General features: G+C 36.1%; 2 protein-coding genes and 2 long non-coding RNA genes across 4 annotated transcripts; 3 read left to right on the top strand and 1 right to left on the bottom strand.

Annotated features, from left to right (window-relative positions):
• Window positions 1–588: 588 nt before the first annotated feature.
• Window positions 589–1,227, top strand: LOC118492157. Its single transcript, XM_035989967.1, has one exon. It carries the CDS (start codon window positions 589–591, stop codon window positions 1,225–1,227), a length of 639 nt encoding a protein of 212 aa, XP_035845860.1.
• A 248-nt stretch (window positions 1,228–1,475) lies between these two features.
• LOC110939132 lies at window positions 1,476–3,254 on the top strand. Its single transcript, XR_002591996.2, has 3 exons — window positions 1,476–1,608; window positions 2,081–2,134; window positions 2,938–3,254. It is a non-coding gene; the product is annotated as an uncharacterized LOC110939132 (long non-coding RNA).
• A 1,282-nt stretch (window positions 3,255–4,536) lies between these two features.
• LOC110939133 lies at window positions 4,537–6,746 on the top strand. Its single transcript, XR_002591997.1, has 2 exons — window positions 4,537–5,626; window positions 6,430–6,746. It is a non-coding gene; the product is annotated as an uncharacterized LOC110939133 (long non-coding RNA).
• A 2,291-nt stretch (window positions 6,747–9,037) lies between these two features.
• On the bottom strand, window positions 9,038–16,917 carry LOC110941232 (probable inactive leucine-rich repeat receptor-like protein kinase At3g03770). The gene is made up of 7 exons (XM_022182857.2): window positions 15,462–16,917; window positions 11,205–11,338; window positions 10,850–11,093; window positions 10,378–10,568; window positions 10,257–10,303; window positions 10,062–10,179; window positions 9,038–9,419 (listed from the first exon to the last, which is right to left on the bottom strand). The coding sequence occupies exons 1-7, from the start codon at window positions 16,897–16,899 to the stop codon at window positions 9,174–9,176; spliced, it is 2,418 nt and encodes an 805-aa protein (XP_022038549.1). The 5' UTR covers window positions 16,900–16,917; the 3' UTR covers window positions 9,038–9,173.
• Window positions 16,918–19,880: the final 2,963 nt, after the last annotated feature.

The following is a 19,880-nucleotide window of genomic DNA, read 5'->3' as shown; positions in this document are numbered from 1 at the left end:
ATGTATCGGGACTTGAAAGCCAATTATTGGTGGCCGGGTATGAAGCGTGACATAGTTAAATACGTCGCGAAATGCTTAACATGCTCCCAAGTGAAAGTAGAACATCAAAAGCCGTATGGGAAATTACAACCTTTGGAGATACCGGTATGGAAGTGGGAGGAATTAACGATGGATTTGATAACCAAACTTCCTAAAACAAAGAAAGGGCACGATACAATATGGGTAATCGTAGACCGACTTACAAAAAGCGCTCACTTTTTACCCATCAAAGAAGCTTACTCTTCCGAGAAAATGGCAGAAATTTATATGAACGAGATCATATCCCGTCATGGAGTGCCCGTGTCGATTGTCTCGGATCGGGACACTAGATTTACTTCTCGTTACTGGCGGAAGTTTCACGAGAGTGTGGGTACGAAGTTGCACATAAGTACCGCCTACCACCCTCAAACTGACGGCCAGTCAGAAAGAACCATTCAAACGCTCGTTGATATGTTGAGGGCGTGTGCCTTAGATTTTGGAGGAAGTTGGGACGACCAATTGCCCCTGGTCGAGTTTTCTTACAATAACAGTTACCATAGTGGTATTCAAATGGCACCTTACGAACTATTATACGGGAGAAAATGTAGGACTCCCGTATGTTGGGGCGAAGTGGGACAAAGGGAGCTTGCACCAAGTGATTTAATAGCAATAACGAATGAAAAGATCGAAATGGTTAGAACAAGGTTGAAAGCAGCTCAAGATCGGCAAAAAGCTTATGCAGACAAGAGAAGGCGTCCTATTGAGTTCCAAGTTGGAGATTTTGTCTTGCTAAAGGTGTCCCCATGGAAGGGTATAATCCGTTTTCGCAAACGGGGAAAGCTAGGTCCTCGTTACATCGGGCCGTTTAAAATCTTAGCTCGGGTTGGAAGGGTTGCGTATCGACTAGAATTACCGCCTGCTCTAGACGGGATTCACCATACCTTCCACGTGTCACAATTAAGAAAGTGCCTTGCGGATGAGACGGCACTAGTACCTCTTGATGATATTGAGTTGGACGAAGGGTTAAATTATGTCGAAAGGCCCATAGCCATTAAGGATTTCAAGGTGAAGAATCTCCGCAACAAAGCTGTTAGACTAGTGTTGGTACAATGGCAGCACCGGAAGGGTTCGGATCTTACGTGGGAAGCAGAAGACGAGATGAGGAGGCACTATCCTTTTCTTTTCGGTATGTCAATATTCAAATTATGATCAGGTTTCGGGGACGAAACCTCCTTTAAGGGGGGTAGACTTGTAACACCCTAAAATGGTAAATGATAAATAAAGAAATTAACTTGGTTAATGAAAGTCATGGTATAGTGATAACTAGTTAAATAAAAATGCTTAAGTAAAATACACTCTCTAAGTGGGAGGGCTAGTTATGTAATTAGTGAATAAATGGGTTAATTAAGAAATAATTAAAACAAAAACACAAACACTGGTGTGTGTGTGTGTGTTCGTACGATCCAGGGGAGGAAGAAAAGGGGAGCCAAACCCTAGCTACTAGAAATCAAGCAAATTGAGTCACAATTTGTGTGAAATTCCTATGCATGAGCCCTAAAAATCAAGCATCTAACCTTGGCTAGTAAAGAGGTGAGTTTTAATCATGAAAATTATGAATTGTAGAAAGATGGGTTCAACCAAATCTCGAATTCTTGTATCAAAAAGGAGAAATCTTAGTTAGAATTTCTCTCTAGAACAAGAATCATGTTGATTTCTGGCTTGTAGGAAATATATTGGTTAAACCCCATTTGTTGAAGTTGAGTTAAGATTAGTAGGATCATAGTGTTAAGAATCCTTGTTATCTTGATGTATGATCTTGATTGTAGTACTAGAATGATAATTAGATTGATGTAGAATAGAATAACTATGTGAAATTGAATGAATGAGATTGTTGTGTGATCATAAACTCATGGAACATGCTTTATAGACTTGTACCTTGTACCATATCCATAATGCCTACCATGTGTTCGATAAAATGCCTAAATGAGGAATGTATGTGTATTTTGGAAAAATGGTAGAATGAAGCGATAAACTAAACAAAGGAATGAATGTCGTGATGTAGGCATAAAGGAAGAAGGTACAAGCACCAAGAAACCGGAAGGCGCGCAAGATCGAGGTAAGTTTCGTTTTACACGAATCTTTATTATATTTCCCGTTTATAATAAATTTAATGTAAAGCTATCCTTGTATAACGAACGTGACAATGTAGTAAGTAAGCGACAAATCCCTTGTGGATTTGGGTATGCTAATGAAAGTAATGTTTAGTTTGTGCTAAACCCAATTTCACGGGTTGAATGTGTATGCTTAACTCTCTACGAGAGTGTTTATGCTAAACCCAATTTCACGGGTTGAACGTGTATGCTTAACTCTCTACGAGAGTGTTTATGCTAAACCCAATTCCACGGGTTGAATGTGTATGCTTGACTCTCTACGAGAGTGTTTATGCTAAACCCAATTCCACGGGTTGAATGTGTATGCTTAACTCTCTACGAGAGTGTTTATGCTAAACCCAATTTCACCGGGTTGAACGTGTATGCTTAACTCTCTACGAGAGTGTTTATGCTAAACCCAATTCCACGGGTTGAATGTGTATGCTTGACTCTCTACGAGAGTGTTTATGCTAAACCCAATTCCACGGGTTGAATGTGTATGCTTAACTCTCTACGAGAGTGTTTATGCTAAACCCAATTCCACGGGTTGAATGTGTATGCTTAACTCTCTACTAGAGTGTTTATGCTAAACCCAATTACACGGGTCGAATGTGTATGTCGAACTCTCTACGAGAGTGGTTATGCCTAACCCAATTATTGGGTTGCTGTATGCTTAAGAGTAAGAAGGTTTTATATGTATAAAGCTAAAACAAAGGATTATGATTTTCCATGAGATAACTAACCTTTTAAATTGTGAATGTTAATGTAGGTAAAGCACCTCTTTAGGCGATTTGGAGATATGGGACGAGCACATGTTCAAGCCTTATGATACCAAGCGCTTCCGCAACTTATATGCATGCTTTTGGGTCATGTTTATTACTTGTTAAACTTGTTGAAATGTTTTAGGATTGAAAACTTGTTGTTTTTGTTGGGATGGTTTTATGTTAAATAGGTCGTAGTGTAAACGTTGTAAGTTATGTCAAAACAGGGGGTATGCTCGTTTTACAAACGGGTCATGCCCAAATTTTGTAAAAATTTTCTATTAAGTGTCAAAATTGTATTTCAATGTCCGAAAGATCTTGCTTAGCATGTAATTTAGTATTTTAGAAAAAGTGGTCCTAACAAATTACAATTTAATTTTAGATGCTTATATCAATTTCTCTGTTAATATAACTATAGTATAAAATAAATACCCAACCATTTTAACTTAAGATGTATAAACACATTATGAAAAATTATAATATAATTCAATGGGTTAAATGAGTCAACCCATTAACCAACCGAGTTCGTATAAGTTAATTAAATGGTTTGAAAATCACTCTCTGTTTGGTGACTACTAGACTACTAGTATTATATATGACATTCTAAAATCAAAAGGTAAGATTATTTATATTGTTTTTAGCGTATGGTTTAATTCCAATAAAGAAATTCTAGAATGAGTAACTGTATTAGAATTAGATATAAGGTTTAAATTACAACAAAGAATTTAAAACCATATTGATCTTAATGGATTTTTTTCCTTGTAATTGAGTTTTAAGTAAGATTCATCTTATACAAATGGTTGACTTTAGAATTTAGATACCAACAGGAGCTTCTTGACTTCCCATGCTCCATAGAATCTTATGAAGAAATAAAAAATTAAACCCAATGTGTGACCCAATTATTTAGTTTTGAAGCTTGTGTATCTTAATGTAGTCCATTGGTTGATTCTCGGCCCAATAAAAATTACATTACTTTTGGATTGGCTCTTCCTCTTCATTCTAAAAATAAATAAAATTCCCTCGCACGCGGGAACTCGGTTGATATCAGTTTCGTTTGTTACGATACTGATACTTACTATAGCAACGAAAGAGAAAACCCAAAAAATAAAATCGTGATATGCTCAAAAGGATATCGACACGGTTCCAATATACGAATATCAGTACTGGTTTTCGGTTGTAATCGGTTAGGCTGGTACCGCTCAATAGAGCTTACGATACCAAAAATTAATTTATTTTTAATACAACTTTGTTTTCAACAGAATTTATAACGGAATTTCGAGAATTTTTTTTAACACAACTACAATTCTTCATGTTGCTTCAAGCTCGCAATACGTTGGCATCTTAGCTAATGAATTGTCATCATCCCTATAAGGGAGGAAGGGACGCTCTAGGGTAAGTACCCTAGCCCCGACCAACCATCACTCGCCAACTCAAAAAATACTCAATTTACCTATTAACTAGTAAGTGGTGGTGACGCCTACGCTAGCGACAAAACTTTTCTTTAATTTAAATATATTCTCAAAACTAAATATCTTAAAACTTAAATAAAATTAAACCTGCAAACCTAAAACTTTACATTACCACTACTTAAAACTTAATACCTAATTAAAACATAAAGCTTAATAGTACCTTACATCAAAATAAAACACAATACTTAAAAATTTACATAACATAAAACCTAAAAATTTAAAACTAAAACATAGGTCGAAATAATTCGTCACGCCGCTACGTGGTTAAAGTCCTTGTTGTAGTGGTGTTTGTAGTCAATTAGTGCCACTGTAATAACTTCCTCCTCAGAGAGCTCGTTGTGGGGATTTGGCACATTCAAGAACCTACCATGGAATCTTGAAATCTTGTAACAGATAAACGCGAATGATGAATCTATTGGATCCACGGTTCGATTGGCCTCACCAACATGGGTTACAAATTGGCAGTGCACCGGGTTCCAAAAAGTGGTCCGTCGAGTAGGAGATGTGGGTTCGTGATGGATTGCTACATAAGACAACGATAACACGATATCTTCCTCTTCGGTCCACGAGATTGCCATATTAAGTTTTGTGAATATGAAAGATGGAAGTGGTATATGAAAAAATATAAAAATGGAGAGTTTTGTGGGTTGGTTAGATAGTATGGGTGGTTAAATAGAAGAAGGGTAAGTATTTGAATTTGAATACTTTTTTTAAATCAAATGGTCAAATACTAAATTAAACGGTCAAAAAAATCTCGAACAAAGCGAATCTCAAGCGGGTTTAGGTGTTGGCCAAGCCAACCGCCACCCTATCCGTGGTGGTGGCGGCGGTGTGCTGGCCCGGGTTGAAACCCGGGGAAGCCTACCCGCTTGGTACCCGACCCTCTCTAGCTGATACTCGTTGTCTTCCTCTCTCTAGCTGTTCACACTCTCTTGTAGTACTAGAATGATAATTAGATTGATGTAGAATAGAATAACTATGTGAAATTGAATGAATGAGATTGTTGTGTGATCATAAACTCATGGAACATGCTTTATAGACTTGTACCTTGTACCATATCCATAATGCCTACCATGTGTTCGATAAAATGCCTAAATGAGGAATGTATGTGTATTTTGGAAAAATGGTAGAATGAAGCGATAAACTAAACAAAGGAATGAATGTCGTGATGTAGGCATAAAGGAAGAAGGTACAAGCACCAAGAAACCGGAAGGCGCGCAAGATCGAGGTAAGTTTCGTTTTACACGAATCTTTATTATATTTCCCGTTTATAATAAATTTAATGTAAAGCTATCCTTGTATAACGAACGTGACAATGTAGTAAGTAAGCGACAAATCCCTTGTGGATTTGGGTATGCTAATGAAAGTAATGTTTAGTTTGTGCTAAACCCAATTTCACGGGTTGAATGTGTATGCTTAACTCTCTACGAGAGTGTTTATGCTAAACCCAATTTCACGGGTTGAACGTGTATGCTTAACTCTCTACGAGAGTGTTTATGCTAAACCCAATTCCACGGGTTGAATGTGTATGCTTGACTCTCTACGAGAGTGTTTATGCTAAACCCAATTCCACGGGTTGAATGTGTATGCTTAACTCTCTACGAGAGTGTTTATGCTAAACCCAATTTCACCGGGTTGAACGTGTATGCTTAACTCTCTACGAGAGTGTTTATGCTAAACCCAATTCCACGGGTTGAATGTGTATGCTTGACTCTCTACGAGAGTGTTTATGCTAAACCCAATTCCACGGGTTGAATGTGTATGCTTAACTCTCTACGAGAGTGTTTATGCTAAACCCAATTCCACGGGTTGAATGTGTATGCTTAACTCTCTACTAGAGTGTTTATGCTAAACCCAATTACACGGGTCGAATGTGTATGTCGAACTCTCTACGAGAGTGGTTATGCCTAACCCAATTATTGGGTTGCTGTATGCTTAAGAGTAAGAAGGTTTTATATGTATAAAGCTAAAACAAAGGATTATGATTTTCCATGAGATAACTAACCTTTTAAATTGTGAATGTTAATGTAGGTAAAGCACCTCTTTAGGCGATTTGGAGATATGGGACGAGCACATGTTCAAGCCTTATGATACCAAGCGCTTCCGCAACTTATATGCATGCTTTTGGGTCATGTTTATTACTTGTTAAACTTGTTGAAATGTTTTAGGATTGAAAACTTGTTGTTTTTGTTGGGATGGTTTTATGTTAAATAGGTCGTAGTGTAAACGTTGTAAGTTATGTCAAAACAGGGGGTATGCTCGTTTTACAAACGGGTCATGCCCAAATTTTGTAAAAATTTTCTATTAAGTGTCAAAATTGTATTTCAATGTCCGAAAGATCTTGCTTAGCATGTAATTTAGTATTTTAGAAAAAGTGGTCCTAACAAATTACAATTTAATTTTAGATGCTTATATCAATTTCTCTGTTAATATAACTATAGTATAAAATAAATACCCAACCATTTTAACTTAAGATGTATAAACACATTATGAAAAATTATAATATAATTCAATGGGTTAAATGAGTCAACCCATTAACCAACCGAGTTCGTATAAGTTAATTAAATGGTTTGAAAATCACTCTCTGTTTGGTGACTACTAGACTACTAGTATTATATATGACATTCTAAAATCAAAAGGTAAGATTATTTATATTGTTTTTAGCGTATGGTTTAATTCCAATAAAGAAATTCTAGAATGAGTAACTGTATTAGAATTAGATATAAGGTTTAAATTACAACAAAGAATTTAAAACCATATTGATCTTAATGGATTTTTTTCCTTGTAATTGAGTTTTAAGTAAGATTCATCTTATACAAATGGTTGACTTTAGAATTTAGATACCAACAGGAGCTTCTTGACTTCCCATGCTCCATAGAATCTTATGAAGAAATAAAAAATTAAACCCAATGTGTGACCCAATTATTTAGTTTTGAAGCTTGTGTATCTTAATGTAGTCCATTGGTTGATTCTCGGCCCAATAAAAATTACATTACTTTTGGATTGGCTCTTCCTCTTCATTCTAAAAATAAATAAAATTCCCTCGCACGCGGGAACTCGGTTGATATCAGTTTCGTTTGTTACGATACTGATACTTACTATAGCAACGAAAGAGAAAACCCAAAAAATAAAATCGTGATATGCTCAAAAGGATATCGACACGGTTCCAATATACGAATATCAGTACTGGTTTTCGGTTGTAATCGGTTAGGCTGGTACCGCTCAATAGAGCTTACGATACCAAAAATTAATTTATTTTTAATACAACTTTGTTTTCAACAGAATTTATAACGGAATTTCGAGAATTTTTTTTAACACAACTACAATTCTTCATGTTGCTTCAAGCTCGCAATACGTTGGCATCTTAGCTAATGAATTGTCATCATCCCTATAAGGGAGGAAGGGACGCTCTAGGGTAAGTACCCTAGCCCCGACCAACCATCACTCGCCAACTCAAAAAATACTCAATTTACCTATTAACTAGTAAGTGGTGGTGACGCCTACGCTAGCGACAAACTTTTCTTTAATTTAAATATATTCTCAAAACTAAATATCTTAAAACTTAAATAAAATTAAACGTGCAAACCTAAAACTTTACATTACCACTACTTAAAACTTAATACCTAATTAAAACATAAAGCTTAATAGTACCTTACATCAAAATAAAACACAATACTTAAAAATTTACATAACATAAAACCTAAAAATTTAAAACTAAAACATAGGTCGAAATAATTCGTCACGCCGCTACGTGGTTAAAGTCCTTGTTGTAGTGGTGTTTGTAGTCAATTAGTGCCACTGTAATAACTTCCTCCTCAGAGAGCTCGTTGTGGGGATTTGGCACATTCAAGAACCTACCATGGAATCTTGAAATCTTGTAACAGATAAACGCGAATGATGAATCTATTGGATCCACGGTTCGATTGGCCTCACCAACATGGGTTACAAATTGGCAGTGCACCGGGTTCCAAAAAGTGGTCCGTCGAGTAGGAGATGTGGGTTCGTGATGGATTGCTACATAAGACAACGATAACACGATATCTTCCTCTTCGGTCCACGAGATTGCCATATTAAGTTTTGTGAATATGAAAGATGGAAGTGGTATATGAAAAAATATAAAAATGGAGAGTTTTGTGGGTTGGTTAGATAGTATGGGTGGTTAAATAGAAGAAGGGTAAGTATTTGAATTTGAATACTTTTTTTAAATCAAATGGTCAAATACTAAATTAAACGGTCAAAAAAATCTCGAACAAAGCGAATCTCAAGCGGGTTTAGGTGTTGGCCAAGCCAACCGCCACCCTATCCGTGGTGGTGGCGGCGGTGTGCTGGCCCGGGTTGAAACCCGGGGAAGCCTACCCGCTTGGTACCCGACCCTCCCTAAAAGATTTTTGCTCCAGATTGAATGTTTTGTTCTTTCCCTACAGTATGTAATATACACAAAGAATCTTTAACCTAATGTATATATCCCATTATAAACATGCTAGATCTTTAGTTTATCATGTTATCCTAATGAGTTTTTAAGCTATGATTGATTAGCTTTTTTTTTTCTTTTATACATTGATCATTGTCATTCATTTGTGCAACACACAAATCTTTATTTTCTAGTAAAAATAGTTGTATTTAATCGAAGAACATCATGTATCGAATACGTGACTTGCAATTCGATACTTCGTTGGCAACCTATCAAGCAAACTTTTCATGTTAAACCCGACGAACATCATTCGGGAAACGTGTATAAGCATAAGCTAGCTAGATGATTAAAACTAATTCAACTTCTATGTTATACACTCGATGGATGTTGACATTCGATTACTAACTGGCTCTTCAATTGACGATAAGTGGGCCTGAGCTATGAACTCTAGATTCCATAACACGTCGTCGATAGAGGGTCGATCATTAGACAAGCATCTAACACAAAGCTCCATTAGAGTCTTCAAAGATTCATCACAACATTCTTTGCAAACCAAAGGATCCACTATACTCCTCCTAGCTATCTCGTCCACAACCAAACTTACTTGTACCTGAAACAAAAAGTAACCCTTCAAACCGCATTAGGTTGAAACAACCAAGATCTACTTATTTGTAGATATGGCAATGGGACAAGTTTGGGACAAACAATAGTAATATCAGTACAATTCTCGATTGTAAAACGTCCCATACACAACTCAATATCTGCTAGTATGTATTGGGTATACTCCTTAGTTTGTTAAAAGATTACCTGTTGGGATTCCCAAATACATGTTTTAATATTTTTATTCTTATTTTATTTTATCACTCAAGGATACTAGCAATATAAGAACTAAAAATCGGAGATCTCAAGGATAATAATAATAATAATAATAATAATAATAATAATAATAATAATAATAATAATAATAATTATAATAATAATAATAATAATAATAATAATTATAATAATAATAATAAAAAAAATGTTTACGGGTATGTTTCTTTCATGTAATTAGGCCAGGTATCACATAATACCATACCCGTCTTATACCCATGAAGATTTTTAAAACTAATCTCATATTTGGTCCCGTAAGTTGTACCCAAAAACCAGTCTTCCGTTACCAGTCTCAAATGTTTCAGGTTCGGATTGGTTTTCAATCCCTACTCATTTGTATATATATATAACCATACATATACTCATAACTATGACTAACCATGTCTTTAGCAATAGTTGTATCGTTTATGCAATTGATCGGTCTTCCCAGGATGAGTTCTAACATGATAACTCCCAAGTCATAAACATGGTCATGATCATTCTCCTCAAAGTCAAACCTATAAAAAATGTATATTAACATTAGGGAGACGCATGACGAATGTTGACCTCGGAAAAGTCAAACTATTTTATTTACCTTTTGCTAAGAGTTTCACATGATTTGGAGACAGAATGTCCAGCCACCTGCAGTCAAAAACCTTATACTATTGCAACTTGCATTTACAGAAGCGTTACTTGAATTACAAGAAACTACATACCTTAGATTCTGCTTGCAAAGGAAGACTGTAGCCACTGATCTTCACCTTAAAACTTTGATCCAACAAAACATCAGTTATTTTAAGGTTGTTTGGGAATATTCTTTGGGTGATATGTGTGCTTAGAAACTGAATCCCTTTCGAAATCCCGATAGCAGCCGCAAGCCTCTGTGCCCAGGAGAGTTTCTGTCCAGCTGTCAATTTAAATTTCAGGTATGTTAAAGTCTTGGAGATTGTTGGTTTGACTTATAGAGTCAAACGGACCGATATTTGACTTCCAAATTGTTAGTAATGTTTCAAGTTTTCAGAAAATTTTTGATAATCAGACCGGTATATGACAAACAACTATAAATGATGTGTATTTATGGTGCTATATTTAAGCAATATGCATACCAATTAATGATTCTAGGAAAAACTAGTTTGACCTCAAAAGTCAAAGCATTTGATGTTTTGTTTCTTGAAATTGAATACTGACCTGTTAGAAACTCTCTGAGTGTTCCATTTGGGACAAATTCGAACACGAGAAAGACACCACGGATGATGGCCGACTCGTCCAGCTGGCGGTCAAAGCAGTGACCGACTGGGTTGACCAGGTTCGGATGCCTGAGTTTAGAAATTAGCTCAAGCTGGCGAGTACAGCTCTGAATGGTGCACCTCTTTTTCATTTTAAAGTTTCTAATAGCAATCAAAGTACCATCACTAAGCTGCCCTTTGTAAAGCTGTCACACATACAATATATCATAATGTGTTTCAATCCTACTAGCAAAAACAATACCATAAATCTTAAAGTACGGTGAATTACTTCATCGGTAAAACAAGCCACGTCTAACCTGACCATGCGACCCGCTACCCATGCGGTTGGATTCGTGGAAATTATTTGTAGCTTCAATTAGTTCCCCCAAAACATAAGTTCGATATGATAGAATTCCAACCGCTCCTAGCTTCATCGTCTCAGAAATATATCCTGCATTAAGGTGTTTATGATTCGGTTTAATTAAGTTAAATTGTCCAAACCGGTCATCAATTTGGTTTTGCTCTCAACTTTTCAAAAAAAAAAAAAAGAAATAGACATATCTAATCGAAATAAGAAAGTTATAGATTAAATAAAATGTTTCTTCAACAAAGACTTCATAGATAATTGGATTCATTACTCTTTAGTTACACTGAGATATTATCAACAAAACGCCATGTCACTTTACTCTCATATAGATGATGGGCTTTAACTAACCACCTTTTAGCTATCATGTTGTGGTTTAACTAGAAATTAAAAAAAACAAAAAAAAGGAGTGATTGGTTGATTTTAGGTGGCACCCCCCTTTTAACGTCCTCGGTGCGGTGTTTGGAGCTTTAATATAGTGATGTGGCATGGGGGCGCTAGAACACAACGCCCGCCAAACGTTTTGATTTTAGTTTACACTAATTGGAAATCAACGTTACTAACAGTTTGACTTACAGTTTAAACTAAAACCGCTCGACCCGGACCATAGACTTCTTATTATATCCAAATAAAAAGAGAACCATTCATGGAACAGTCACAATCAGCCTATGGAAATCTCTAGGCTAATTCAATTCAATTCAATTATATCCTTGGGCCCAGATTCCATTTGTTTGTAGGTTGGTCAGTTGTCATATTTTTGGGTTTTTGTCTTGTTTTTAGCAAATTGTGAATCTTTAGTTACTTAATAATATATCATCAGAAGGTGGAAACACAGAGGCCCCAACAGTCCAACACCGCTCACCGTCGATTAATGATTTTCATGGATTTATATGCTCACGTGAACGACAGTACGCCATGGATATATGAACCGATGGTCCAAAAAGCATATAATAAACGTTAGAATTTAATATCTATGACCTGAAAAGTGAATAAACTAAAATATATACACAAATAATTTTATGGACAAATGAATTAAAAAGGCTTGTTCACAAAAATAATAACAATATTTAAAATTTATGACGTTAGGGTTTAAACATCGCACATTCTATATCCTATTTTGGGTATGAAATTAATATTGTGATTTAGTTTTTTTTATTTTTATTTGTGGAAGGTTTTCATTATCTATTTTTGGTTGAAGTATTGTCCACTCTTTTGGTATGTATAAGGGGGTCGGGGCGCCCCGCCCTCCACCATGCATGGAAACAAAAAAAACACCGCCGCCACCCATCAATATAACGCGTCAAACCCAAAATACATTAACTTTTTAACGCGTGAAAACTTTAAAAATTCGACCGTGTGTGGTGTTTGACCATTTGAATTGGACCGTTATTTAATAAAGAGTAAACTGCCATTTTGGTCCCTGAGGTTTGGACAGTTTTGCCACTTTAGTCCAAATCTTAAAGTTTTTGCATCTGGGTCCCTGTGGTTTAAATTTTTATTGCCATTTTGGTCCAAAAGCAAAATCAACTCAGATTTCTCCAAAACAAACCCTGTTATTTTGTCCTTTTTCTCAGGGACAAAATGGTCATTTAACAACAACAAAACCCTCATAATCTTCTCTTCATCCACATAACAACAAAAAGAAAACAGAGCAAGCAGAAACCCTAGTTTAGAGTCTCCGAACCCACACATTCCACCTCTATCATCTTCTTCAATGGCGGAAGATAATAACAGAAGAAACGGAGACGATCGAAGCGAGACGAGTGATTACACACGAAGGAACAGAGGATTACACACTCCCCAAACCCAACCCCCAACCCCCAAACCCTCATACTCTCACTCCAACCCCCAAACCCTCTCCGGCGAGTATAACCAGATGTATAACTTGGGTTCGGTTTATTAGATGGGGTTGAGCTTAGGGGGGAGGATGTGATGGCGGCGTTCATGGTGGTGGTAGTGAGAAGGGGGAGGAGGTGGCGGTGGCGGTGGTGGTGGTGTTCATGGTGGCGGTGGTGTTATATACCCATAGCCGTCGGCAGCCGTCTTTGTTCCTTGTTCATGAACGGAAACCCACCATTAGTGGTGTTCACCGGTTGCTGTTATAGGGTTTTGACCGATGAACATCCGGTCAGACTGTTCTCTCATTGATCTTGGATTGTTTTTTTGTAGGGGGTTCTCTCTTTGGTGCTTGTGGCGGCAGAGAGGAGAGAGAGAGAGATAGAAAGAGAGAGAGAGGATTTTGGTGAATTAGGGGATCGATTATGCTGGTTTTGAAACAACTTGGGGAAGATGATGTGCTGGTTGATTTATTTAGTTTTAGAGAGTTTTATTATTTTAATTAATAATCAGTTATATAAAACTAAAATGACAAAATTACCCCTGTGGAAAAGGACAAAAGTTGAGGGTTTAATTAGGGGAATCTGGGATAATTTCACTTTTGGACCAAAATGGCAACAAAAATGAAACCACAGGGACCCAGATACAAAAACTTTGAGATTTGACTAAAGTGGCAAAACTGGCCAAACCGCAAGGACCAAAATGGCAGTTTACTCTTTAATAAAAAAACCCTTAAACAATCTATATATATTTCACACTTTTATACCATTTCACCCACACCAAAACATAAACATATATCACACATTTTACATATTTCACAAATGGATTTTCCTACGAATTCGACGTTTCCGATGGACAGCAATAGCGATAGCCAAACGTTTTCTAACAATGAGACGATTGAATTTTTCGAGACGGTGTATAACGCACTTGAAGCAAGTTCGAGCCGCCCAAAGAAGAAAAGGCGTTCAAAAGGTTGCAAGAATCGGCAAGAAAAGATGTTGACAAGGCTTTTGGTGTTTTAAAAGGTAGATGAGGCAAACTAAACCGACCGGTTCGTGCAATGAATAAGAAAACAATACATAACATAGTATATGCATGTATCATATTGCACAATACGCTAATCAAAGAAGACGGACGTGCAATATCTCCAGATTGGGTGCCGGATCCTCCTACACAAGTTCCCGTTCCCGAAAATATCCAGCAAGACTTGCGTGATGAAGAAATTCACTTTCGGTTGAGATACGATTTAATTGAACTTGTAGGTTCTTTAGGTTTGGAATTTCCTGATTCGGATGAGGAGTATGTTTTCTTTATGTATGTTTTTATTTTTATTGTAGTCTAAAATATTTCTAGAAATATTGTTTTTAATTTAAATGAAATTTATAATTTATAATTTTAGTGTTTTTATTGTTAATTTGTAATTTAAAAACAAAAAAAAAAAGTTGTGAGTAATGAATGAACTTCCATCACAAGTGATGGACATTTCCACTAAAATCTATCACTAGTGATGGAATAATGCTTGATGACTTAGCGGAACTTGATTGAAAGTTATGAGTGATGAGTGAGTGATAATTGATAGGCATTCCTACCTCCTAACTATAGGATGTAATTAGTCTAACACTAACTCAAGCCATTCGTAAACTAGTTGAATATAGCTTTGTTAAAAGTTTTTAACGATCGCCTAAACAAGCTTGCACTTAAGCTTCATATATCGGCTTTACGAGCCTATACGAACATATTATTTATATAACCAAGATAGCATATATTTGTATAACTATATAAGAATTATTATATCAAAATTAAGACAAAACAAAATAGTAAATATTATATACATAAAGTTATAGTTGTAAATACTTATATGAAAAAAATTAATATTCAATAAATAATATAGTAGATGGGACCGAGTCAAACTCAAACTTGAAAATTATTGACATGCCGAGCCTAAGTTTTAGACATAGAGCTCAAAACAAGCAAAATTCGATATCCCTCATAAACCAAATGAGAAAAGCTCGAGCTTAGAGATGCAACAACAAGTCCGCTCATGGGGTCCACTCCACAAACCTCCGTGTCGAAGGAGGTGGTTTAGTGGTAGGAGGTTTGCTCAACCGGGCGGGTAAGGTTTGGAATGAGTGGGGACCACCCATTCACAATAATTTTTTTTAAGTACAAAAAATGGGTAAATAGTGGAGTGTTACTTGGAGTTTTCGAATGGTTTACTGTCAGAGGAAAAATTAGAATTTGAAATGATGTGACATACTGACTAAGCAGTCTTTTGTATAGACTTGTTGCTACGGCTTATCCGAGCTTGAACTAACCAATTTCTGTTTATGATTAAGTTTATAAAAATAACTAAATAAGGAATTGAGTTTCTTACTTGCATCTTTGAGCATTTTAACCGTATAAGCAGGTGAAACCTTCTCAAGCAAAACCCTAATCTGAGGTGTAGCAGCACACCCACCACCAAAAAACTCACTTCTAACAACAACCAACACCACACCAAACAATGCAAACCCTCCAACCACAACACCACCCACAACACTAGAAGCCACAACTATCTTAGCCTTCGACGACGACCTCTCCGAACCATTCCCACTTCCACGAGGCTCGATCATAACCGCTAACGCCTCGTTACGACAAAACGATACATTATGCTGCCCGTTCGAACCCACATTCGACAAACAATTCCCTTGGTACATCACAACAACATCCCTCTGCATGCAACCAGGCAACTCTCCAGTAAACCGGTTGAACGACAAATCAACCGTTCCAAGCTCACCCCCACACGTAACATTTTGCGTTAACTTTCCAGTAAACTTGTTGCTAGAAATATTAACATATGATATTGAAGGAAGCGAAAACAAGAAATCCGGAAAAGGCCCGTTGAACTCGTTTGACGAAAGATCGAGCCTTTGCAGCTGGTAAAACGATCGTAGATCGTACCCTTGAATACCGTTACCGAATCGGTTATTCTTAAGTGATAATACTAACAACCGGTTATGCAAAACAGGAAAACTAGGCCCAAACTGGTTGTTTTCAAGGTTTAAAACTTGAAGATTAGTCAAGTTTCTAAAATCAACCGGGACATCACCGGATAACCAACGATTGTTTGAGAGATCCAGAACACGAAGAGCGGTTAATCGCGCTAGCGAAAACGGTAAAATCCCGTTAAAGGAATTGTTTCTAAAGCTTAAAACAGTTAAAGACGAGAGGGAGCCAAGCCAGTCAGGGACATTACCTGTGAAGTCGTTATGATCAAACACTAGTGTTTGAAGATTTTTTAAGTAAGATAGCTCGATGGGTAGGTTTTCGTTAAATCGGTTTGAGCTAATGTTGAGTATTTCTAACGAGGAGAATGTGTTAGCAAGAACTGTTGCGGGTAAAGGCCCGTTGAGGGATAAGGACACTAATGATATCACTTTCAAGCTCGGGAACAAAGCCGATATCGTGTAGAAGAATGCGGTTGTTGATATGCTTTCATAGTTGTTGTTGTTGTTGTTGTTTCCGGTTATGTGAAGTTGGGTGATGGTGTTGTTGTAGCAAACAAGTGTTAGAGATGAGTTTGGAGGGGTGGGGAGGTTGATTGCAACACTGCTAGTGAGACTGTTGGTGCAGTAGTTGGTTGTACCTCGTGCATTGAAGGTGGTAAGGAGGGATTGGAGTGTGTATAAGGATTGAGATTGGGCATGGTGGAGATGAAGAAATGATAGGATGAAGAAGAGATGTAGTAGGATGAAGGAGTTTGCCATTGGAGGTGGTGAAAGTTGTACATGTGACAAGAGTTGTGAATACTCTTGTTTGTATGTTATATTCATGGGCTTTTGGTTAGTAACCGTTGTACATTGGTTATTTGACATGTGTTACATATACATACACATATGCAATTGAAAAATAAATAAATAGCAAAACTTACAAGGGAAAAAATATCTAAAAAATAGCAAAACTTACAAGGGAAAAAATCACTAAAATAGAGATATTACCTCTAAACTTAATAGCAAAACTTACAAGGGAACAAATCACTAAAAATAGCAAAACTTACAAGGGAAAAAATCACTAAAATATAGATATTACCTCTAAAACTTAATAGCAAAACTTATAAGGGAAAAAATCACTAAAAAATAGCAAAACTTATAAGGGAAAAAATCAATAAAAATAAGCAAAACTTACAAGGGAAAAATCACTAAAAATGATATTATCTCTAAAACTTAACATTGAGTTATATTTTCATTTATATACATTTACTAAATAAACCATTCAAATCTTGACATTTGGCACACATAGACAACGAGTGCGCAAATATCCCAAGACACAAAATAAAAAGAGACTGTTAAAATCGTGTCACATAGACAATTACGCAGGTTGTCTAAATCTTATTATACGTTGAGCGGTCTAAGGGCATGACACATTGAACAAATACATGAAAACTAATATATCAATGTTTTTTTGGTTAAGTTTGACGGGTAAAATGTTATGTTATGAATTATGGAACTTAAAAACCTAAAATATATGATGTATTATTGGAATATGTACTTTAGTCTTTTTTTATATAATGAAATGCTATTAATAGACATTTGATGTAATAAGATAAAGACTAAAGAGTGTCATGTTTATTCACGGGGATCGCCATAAGCATCCAAAATATGGTTCACGTGTTTTGTTTGCTATGGATGCAGACCCGATGCAGATTCAATAAAGTTTTTTTTATGAAAGATATGTTTCCACACTTTTTGAAAGAAAAGGTTTTGATATACAAATAAAGAAAAGTTGCAAAAAGAGGATCAAAGCGTTGATTATATTGTGATTTTGTGTTTAAGTGGTTTTTTCTAAAAAGTTAGCGGGCTATTATTTGGACCGGGTAGACTTAAACTACGAGCAAAGTTATTGAGCCCATACGCGATGAATGGACGTGTCTTGATGTCCCAAATTATGTTGCGGTTTGGCCTAGTTGTCCGACATATTCCATCATTTGGGGCCTCATTTCAGTATTGAAGGCTTCTTCCCGATTCCAGTGATTTAAATTTTACATTTTTAGTGTAAAAAACGTAAATCTCTCATTGCCTTAATTTACATGTTTTTATTTATGTCGTTAATTCACTATTCAGTTGTCAATGGTATGGTGATTATCCTCCACAAGAGTGACGCGGGTTTAAATAATTAAATCGTTACAAATGCATGATTATTTTAGGTATAAAAATTGTTAATAAATAAATGTCACTTGTTGATTATGAGGTTTGCCAATGTATGACAAATTTAAAATTCCTAAGGATCCCATGTAATGTTTTCGGAATTTAACAATATACAATTTTCTGAAGATATCTCTTTATTTACTTTTCTTGTTACTGTTATGATATTTTGAAGAGGAGATATATTTATAAAATCTTCACTTTGTGGTGTAGTGAAGTCCACAAGTTCGCCATAGTGTAGTTCAGTGAGATGTTGATGTCTACTCCCATTTTATTTTAATTTGTCATGATAGAGATTGCTATTTCGTTGTGTGAAAATATATTCTCTTCCCGAAAAAAAGGCTTTTTTATATTTTTTGGTTATTTATTATGTAAAAATATATTCTTTCACGTATGTTTCTTCATTTTGTGTTTTACATTTTAAGTATTTCTTTCCTAGTAAAAATATATTTTAATTTTAGAGTAAACTGCCATTTTGGTCCCTGTGGTTTGGACAGTTTTGTCATTTTAGTCCAAATCTCAAACTTTTTACATCTGGGTCCCTGTAGTTTGCATTTTGTTGCCATTTTAGTCTAAAATCCAAAAACCCTCTATTTTGACTGTTGAAAACTGATTATTTTGTCCTTTAGTGCAGGGGCATTTTGGTCATTCTGATTTACTCTTCTAATAAATTAAAACAAAATTAATTATATATAATATATATATATATAACTCTCCCTCTCTCACATCATATATAACCCTAACCCCATTGTTTTCTCTGCAAACCACATCCACCACACCTTCTGCCACTCTCTCTCGACTGAGCAGAATCCAGCCGGCCGGCGGCCGTTCTTGTGCCGACAGGAACCCACAACCACCTCTCCATACACACCCACACCCCTCCGTCTCCGATAACCGCACACCCACACCCACACCCAAATCAGAAGAGGAGAGAGAGAGAAGGAATCGCAAATCAGGTACCAATAAAGTGAAACAGTTCCGGCACTACCCTCAAGGTTCCGGCAGTAGGGATGGCAATGGGTCGGGTTCGGATCGGGTATTGGTAATCCCATACCCGTACCCGGTTATAAAATCGCGTCCCATACCCGACCCAATACTCGTCGGGTATTTGTCGGGTAATTACCCGTCGGGTATCGGGTATACCCACGGGTATCGGGTTTACCCATTAGTTTGTTAAAAGATATACGTTCGGATTTCTAAATACACTTTTTTACTATTGTAATTATTATATTATTTTATTTATACAACAACTATTATAAATTAAAAATGTACATTACATACATATAAGTTTTATCATAAATTAATAATAATTTTATAATACTTATACACTCACATGCATATACTTCACAACATACAAAATATAAATACTATTATCAAATGCATATACTAAAAGTAAAATTATTTTTTCACATTATGAACATACTAAAAAAATCACTAATAAACAAGGGTTAATGGAAATAAAAGTATAAATTAAAAAAAAATCGGGTATATGATCGGGTATATAGTTCGGGTAAACGGGTATGTGATTTCGGGTAATCGGGTCGGGTATCACCTAATCCCATACCCGACCCATACCCGCGAAAATTTTTAAAATTAATCCCATACCCGGCCCA

The sequence above is a fragment of the Helianthus annuus genome, chromosome 5 (genome assembly GCF_002127325.2).
Source record: "Helianthus annuus cultivar XRQ/B chromosome 5, HanXRQr2.0-SUNRISE, whole genome shotgun sequence".
NCBI lineage: Eukaryota > Viridiplantae > Streptophyta > Magnoliopsida > Asterales > Asteraceae > Helianthus > Helianthus annuus.
Note: the sequence above shows the minus strand (reverse complement) of the source record. Positions and strands in the feature narration are given on the sequence as shown.

What these genes read in the sequence shown, in the direction of transcription:
- LOC118492157 (XM_035989967.1), top strand. Translation starts at nt 589, where the DNA reads ATGGCACCTTACGAACTATTATACGGGAGAAAATGTAGGACTCCCGTA.
- LOC110941232 (XM_022182857.2), bottom strand. Translation starts at nt 16,899, where the DNA reads ATGAATATAACATACAAACAAGAGTATTCACAACTCTTGTCACATGTA. An exon ending in CTTTGCAAGCAGAATCTAAG is followed by an intron (nt 10,304 to 10,377) that starts GTATGTAGTTTC and finishes TTTTGACTGCAG; the next exon opens with GTGGCTGGACATTCTGTCTC. An exon ending in TGTGAAACTCTTAGCAAAAG is followed by an intron (nt 10,180 to 10,256) that starts GTAAATAAAATA and finishes CATTTTTTATAG; the next exon opens with GTTTGACTTTGAGGAGAATG.